At 26.5% G+C, this 7624-nt stretch overlaps 1 protein-coding gene across 1 annotated transcript; it reads left to right on the top strand.

The window, feature by feature from the left end:
- Nucleotides 1-1898: 1898 nt before the first annotated feature.
- Nucleotides 1899-3766, top strand: EIN_077720 (hypothetical protein; the record flags this gene model as incomplete). The annotated part of the gene is made up of 2 exons (XM_004182885.1): nt 1899-3359; nt 3698-3766. The coding sequence occupies 2 exons, from the start codon at nt 1899-1901 to the stop codon at nt 3764-3766; spliced, it is 1530 nt and encodes a 509-aa protein (XP_004182933.1).
- Nucleotides 3767-7624: the final 3858 nt, after the last annotated feature.

The following is a 7624-nucleotide window of genomic DNA, read 5'->3' as shown; positions in this document are numbered from 1 at the left end:
GTCGGTACTGTCATATTTTTAGAACTTCCTAAAGTCCCGTTTTTTATTTTTGTTTTTTCCTAAAAAAACAAAAAACAAAAAATCGAAAGTACCGACTTTATTTTGAAAAAAATACCAATCCCGTTCAATTATTTTCGTACAAATTCGGGAAAATATCGGAATATTAGCCATCTTTTTCCAAAAACCCCGATCCCGTTATTTGATTTGCCCACAACTCGAAACTTCGCAATATATACACAGCATTGTTGACCTAAAAGCACAACAATTAACGTTTAAGTGAATTGGGATGGTGTTGTTTGTGTCGAGTTTTAACTGATAATTACTTTCGTTAAAAAATATTTTCAATTAAAAACAAACTGTGGTTATCTTCTCTGAATAAAAAATAATGAAATAAAGAGTTCAAAAAACACCAAAAATAATTACAGCAAATGTTTGATAATTTTGACAGGCATAAGTCAAAATTGTCAAAGGGCAACACTAGAAAAATAATACAAAATAACAATATTGTTTTGTTATTGGATATTTTAAAAATGATGTTCTCACTGAAATGCTCAAAAAGAATGTCGACTTTATAAAACCCAACAAAAATAAGTTATCAAATCATTTTGTTATTTTTATTGTTCTCGTGACAACACTACGAAGCATACTAATCTTCGAACTAAGCTTTTGTTTTGTGAATATTTTATAAAATAATAAAATGTTTGATAATGAAAAAGATTGAAATTAAGTTTATTTGCTTTTGTACTAAAATGCACTTTTGGGATCATTCGTGTGTTTTTCTGAAACAAAAATCCCGTTACTTCAAATTTTATATGGATTTTTTTAATGCTTAAAAATTCTTCAAGTAAAAAATATTTTTTGAAGACCGTTTTTCTCTTTTTTACTTGGAAAAAATAAGCGAATTTATTACAAAAAAATGATTCCCAAAAATAATAAACAAAATAAATGCAAAAAATCGGGACACCTCAGTACCGACTTTTGAAAAACAGTTTAGTACTTTTTATTTTTTTAAAAATAAGATTTTGTCAATCAAATTTAAGCATGGTTTGTTTTTTATCCATTTTATGATTGTTTAAAAGAAATCAAAAAAATAAATAACCACATATCTGGTTTAAGATAAAAATCCATATCATGATTCAAGCTTTGACTATATTATCAAAAAAAACTTTTTGTTGACAAAATTATCAATATAAACTGTAATAAATTCACAATATTTATCCACTTATTTAAATTGAAAATAATTACAAAATAATATTAATATTATTAGTTAAATTGTTTTCCAACCAGAAACATGCAAATTAAACAATTTGTTGATTTAAGATTTAGTTATTTATTGATTTATAACTTTAATTTATTGAATAGAAACAAAAACAACTAAGGAGATAAAAAACACGACAAATAATTTTTAATAAAAATTATTATTAATTTTAACATTTTTATTTTGCGATTTATTTTTTTTTATAAGAAAATTATATTTAAAACAAATATTATATGAATAAAAATAAATTAAAAAAAATATACAATAAACTATTTATTTTTTTTACAACAAATTTTATGAATAAAATGTTATATTCATTTAAAGGTGATACCAAAAATATACATTTCATGTTGAGTATAAATAAATATTATCAAAACAATAATAATGAAAATTGTTTGTCAATATCATTAGAATTATAATAAATTGTTAAACAAAACATTTATCATTATTGTATCATAAAAGTTAATTAATTTAGATAACACATTACAATATATTATTAATATAATCAGAGTACCCCTTGTTATTTTTGCTTAATTTTTCATTGAAAGATGATATTGTTGAAAGTCACATGTATTCTATTTCGCAGATAGATAATCCTATTCATATAAAGACCCAACTTTATATTTGAAAACACACAAGAATGAATATATTCATATTTGTAATCTTTTTGACTAACTTTGTGTCTTCAGTTAACTTGAATCTCCCTTCTTTGAAATCGAATTGGATGACAGATTTCCTTGTAGTTAATATGGACTCAAGTGAAATTACGTATAATGTTGTTACAGAGTGTTATAAACATATCCCCAACAATAAACGACTCATTTCTGCTCTGAATTTAAATTCAGTTTGTTACCTCAGTCACTCCTCTTTTTTCATCCACAAAAATGGGCAAAACATCACCCGATGCGGTGAGTGGCTTAGTGTGACAGGACCAAGCCAGACAAATGTTCATTGTATGGTGGCGGGTTCAGCAGACATGTATTACTATGGTGTTAAAATAGAGAAGAATGGTAACAACTTAGTAGGCCTGAAACGTCGTTTATTTCTGTTAGGGACATCACAAATGAAATATATAAAAGACTCTGTCTATCAAGCAACAGTTTCTATCAGTGACTGTTTACTTCAAATTCCACCAAGTCTTGTAGTATTAAATGTGACTCAAAATGAAGTTGTAGTTCAAGTTATAAATGTCAATAGACCGGTTGCTTTAATACAAATAAATTATAACAATTGTTATAAAAACGAAGATGACACTTTTACTTTAAGTCGTTTACTCAACACTTCTAATATAAAAATCATTTCAATTGATAACGAAAAAATTGGGATGTCAACTTTATTAGAAAAAGTCGGTTATATAGCAAATGCAACTACTTCATTCCAACGATATTCTATGGACCAATGCAAATATATAGCAGCAATTTCAGTGTATTACGAAGGTCAAGTTGTTAAAAATCCACTCATGATTTGGTACACCTATAAAGTGAACAAAACTTTCAAACCCGAATTACTTAATATGACAAAATCGATGATAATTACTAAAGACGGAGACGGAGATATAATGCTGACGTTCATTTACGGTGCTGCATTTCTCATGTCTCAAGATTTTAGTCAATTTAAGTGTCAATTAGAGGTAAATTTTGTTTTAGAAATCATTGATGTCAAACTCATGTTAATAACTAATATGGAAAAGGCTGGAAGTCAAGACGGAGCAATACTTGTTAGAGAAAACCTCACATATAAATATATTCAAGACAAGAACACGGTGTCTCTGTTTATTGCAATGGATAAGACCTGCAAAGAGTTTACTAATGGACTTTTAATTCGATACAAAAGTAAGACGGGAGATATTTTAATACTCAAAAATTCATCATTTGATAATGTCCAAGAAATTCAAAAAATGCACCAATGCGACGAAAAATCGTTTGACTGCGATAACACGGAATGTACTGTAGATAATAACTCACTCGACGTTGGAACAAGAAAATGGAAAAGTGGGTGTGAACCTATTTGTGGTCGTTGTAATGAAGGCTATATGTGTACAACTATGGGAAGGTGTGTGTTAACAAAAAACAATAATATGAGGAGTAATGCTTTGAGAATAGTCTTTAGACTATTTATTGTTGTATTATTTTGCTTTTAAAATCGTAATTAAATTTGTTTTGTTTTGAAATGTTAAATTTATTGGTGTGTAAACTTAACAGAAATTTTGTAAATTAAAAAGTTTTAAACAAATAAGACAATAAAAAAATAATTACAAATTACTACCTTTCTGTTGACTGTATTTTGTTATTTAACAGTTTTATTTATTAAATAATTGAAAGATTTATGTATATTCATTTCTCTTTTTGTTTATTAAAATAATACATGATATATAAACTGGTTCCGTTTTTTAGGAAGTGTACATTTTTTTGAAAGGTATGTTTTACTAAAAATATACAGGAAAACGTGCTGTTCTATTTTTATATGGCTTCCGAATTATTTTTTTCAATTAATAACCAATTACAATAAACAAATTTTTCATTAATAATAAGGTTCAAACTCCTAAGGTTTTATTTTTAAAACACTGGATTTTTTTCCATTTTTTCAAATTGTTTGAAATTTGATAAATGGCCAATTGGACCTCCTTTTTGACTCACACACAATTCAAAACGTGTTTTAATTGAAAACATCAATTTGTCGACTAATGATTGTGGAATTTCATTCCAAATCTTTCTCAATAAAAAAACAATCTCTTTTCTGTTTTAATAACCGGGTAGTTTTTTCTTAACTTTCTATCCATAATTCCCCATAAATGTTCTATTGGGGATAGATCTGGAGAATTTGATGGCCATAACATCAGCCTTACACCCTTTGATTGTAAATATTTTTTAGTTGTAAGTGAGCGATGGGCAGGAGCACCATCTTGTTGAAAATGCACAATGTTGTTGTTTAGTTTCTTTCTAACATCTTCGAAAAAATGACTATTTTCGAGTAATTCAATATATTCTTTTCCTCCCTCTTTTTGTGAACAACGTATTAATTTACTCTTGTATCCGACCCCGATAGCTCCCCATACCATTATTGAACAGTTGTGTTTGGGAGTTTGAGAAAAATGTTCTTTGATGGCTTTGGGAACTTTTCTGTTGCCTTTTCTTTTGTTAAATTCGCGTAGATTTGCTAAAAATGATTTTGGTCTCCAACACCACTTTTTGTCTGGATACAACCCAAACCGACTTTCATCACTTATTATTGTTTTTTCCCATTTTTTAATATTTTTATTCCAAAGTTGTTTTTTGGAAAATACCCATCTGTCTTTTATTTGTTTTTGAGTCAAAACTTGTGTGGATATTTGTTTGCAATATCTAAAATGATTATTTTTTCTTATTTTATCTGCGGTTGTTTTTGAACAGCCGACAATTTTTCCTACTTCAAAACACGATGAAAAGGGTTTGTTGTATGTTATTTTGGATATTTCAATATTTATTATATTTGATAAACTTTTTCTTCCTCTTTTTATTGGAATAACATTTTTATGTTCTTCAATGCATTTTTTAATTCTTGAAATTCTTTTTGGAGAAGTTTTGAATAGTGTTTGAATTTCTTTGTAGTGCCTACCAGCTTTTAAAGCATTAGCGATAAGTTCATCCTTTTCCATTGTCATATTTAGTTAAGAGTACAACAATTTATAGTGATTTCAAAAAGTGAAATTAAAATTTTATTTTGTTAAGGTGTTTAATAAATAAAATACTTAGATACAACAGTTTTTTAATACAATAATTATAGTTAATATTAGGTTGTGTTATAATAAACTTCTTTGTTTTTAAAATGTTAAATTGTTTTGGGTTTATAATATTCATATATGCCAACAGTTTTGACACAATAATAAGAAGAGAATTAAAATAAAAATTTCTCGTGTTGTTTTGTTTAAAAAGTACAGGCAAATTTTATTTATGTTAATTATTCTAGTCTATTTCTGTGCCACTATTAATCAATAATAAGTCAAAAAACCCAAAAACGTTTAATTTTATGTATAAATAATTTAGAATACTTTTCCCGATTAATTAACCAAATTTAAAAAATAACCCACTTCCGAATTTCTTTTTTTAGTTTACAAGTACAATTATTTTATATTTAATCAACCAAATATATTATTTTTCTTGTCTCCCATTTTATTGAAGTGGGAAATTTTTTTCAATCTGTGTAGTAAGAAGAAAATTGGATTTAAAAAAATGTACCACAATTTAATTTATTTATGTGACCTATTAATATTAATAATAACACCTTTTTTGTTTAGTCCTGTTTTTTCAGGAAAATTAATTCATTTTTTGATGATTTTCCGTTTTTGGCTTGTGTATTGTTTATGCAGATAATATAAACTCTAAAAAACGGAAATTTATTTAATAAACTCAAAATTTCCCGATTTTTGGACCACTTGAATTTTGTTCAATGTTATTTAAAGTGTTAATATAAATAATATCACTTACTTACTTAATGTGAATTAATTAGGGATGAAGTAAAATGGTGAAATAATTTAACTGAAAATTTATGTTTTAGTAAATTATTTGGTGAAATCGTTTCACCAAATAGAACTATAAAAGTTCTTTGAATATTGTTTTATTTTAATGATTTTGAAAATTGGTGTTGTTGTACAATTTTATGGTAAAACATTATAACCATGTTTTGGAAAAAAAACAATTTTAAAATTTTATTAATTTTGTACAAAAACTCAACAATTGGCAAAACTTTTTTATTGTAAAAATGTGTAAAATTCTTAAAGAGGAATATTTAACAATAATTATGTATAAAAAACATGTTTATGAGTGTATAAATACAATAAAATATAATATCTAAAAAATCAATATTGATGTTCAAGTTAAAAACAAAGAAAAGAAGTACGTCGAAAATATCATTTTATTTCGAAAACGACAACGAAAAATACACTTGTAAATATTGTTCTGAAATAATTGAACTAACTCGTAAAGGCACAAGACTTTACAATTTTCCTCTTGTACAACATTTAAGAGATGTCCATCCCGATCTGTACAAACATTATAAAACTTTATTCCTGAAAAAAAACTCAACAAATTTAAAAGATCAAAAAACGAAGAAAATAAAATTAAAATTACACGTTCACTTATTAAATTTGTAATTGGAAAAAAATTGCCTCTTTCGACTGTCGCCGATCCCCTTTTTAAAGATTTTTGTTCTACAATTTCTAATGGTAAATATTGTCCACCTGGAGTGGAATTATTGAAAAAAGAAATAATAAAATTGAAAAATGAAACTGTTGAAATAATCAAGGAAAAGCTTAAAACAGAATTTCCAGTCTTTCATTCACTTTAGATGGAAGAACATTTTCGGGGACATTATACGGAGAAACAATATCAATTATGTGCCAATATCTGGATCGTTCTGGAGAAGAACAATGTGTTTTTCTATCAAGTCCTACAATAGAAAGACCAGTAACGGGGAAAGCGATTAAAAAAGCCTTTGTTGAGACGCTGATGAATTATGAAATAATACACAATGAAAACGAAATTGAAAATTTTGTTGTGGTGACTGATCGAGGAGCAAATATGGTGTGTGCATTTAACAATAAATCTGGAGAAAGACAAGAGAATACAACAATGGAGGAACAAATAAATAAAACATGTTGTAGATTAGATTGCAATGCCCACGCTTTTCAAACTTGCTTAAAGACAGCCTTTAAAATAGTAAATAAATTAAATATAGAAATATCTAAATGCGACAAAATTGTAGCATATTTCAACAACAAAAAAGAGGCATTTGAAGAATTGCAATATGAATGTTTGGATAAATCACTCAAAAGAAAAATTGTTCCTTCAATTAACGATCATTTAGATTGTAATGAAGACAAGGAAAGAAAAAAGGAGTTCAAAATTGATTTTTTTAACAGCAAGTTTGTGAATAGAGTAGAAACCCGTTTCAATACAGTGTTTTTAATGTTAAAAAGTATATTAAAAAAAGAGAAGGGCTTGAGATTGTACTTAATAAAGAAAAAACAAAAAGTGAACTTCAAACACCAAATTTCGAACTATTGGAATCAATACAAAATGTACTTTCCGAAATAAAGACACAAACGGAATTGTTAAGTGGTGAAAATTATACAACTTCGTCATTTGTAATTCCTTCAACAATAAAAATATGTGAAATAATAATATCAAAATTAACACATTTTGAAATAATTGTACCATTGGAAAATGGAATTGTTTGTTGGGAAGAAAATTGTTATTTAATTCAAAAAAACGAACAAATGTTCAAATTTGGGTTATTGAATAAAAACCTTATTGTACTGGTTTTTATAGAGACGATGTGGATTGGATTTTATCTTGTTTATATTACATTTGAATACTTCTAAAATATTTA

This window comes from Entamoeba invadens, assembly GCF_000330505.1.
Source record: "Entamoeba invadens IP1 unplaced genomic scaffold scaff_1105074725877, whole genome shotgun sequence".
In the NCBI taxonomy this organism is placed as follows: domain Eukaryota; phylum Evosea; order Mastigamoebida; family Endamoebidae; genus Entamoeba; species Entamoeba invadens.
The sequence above is the reverse complement of the archived record's forward strand: the minus strand, read 5'-3'. Positions and strand labels throughout refer to the sequence as shown.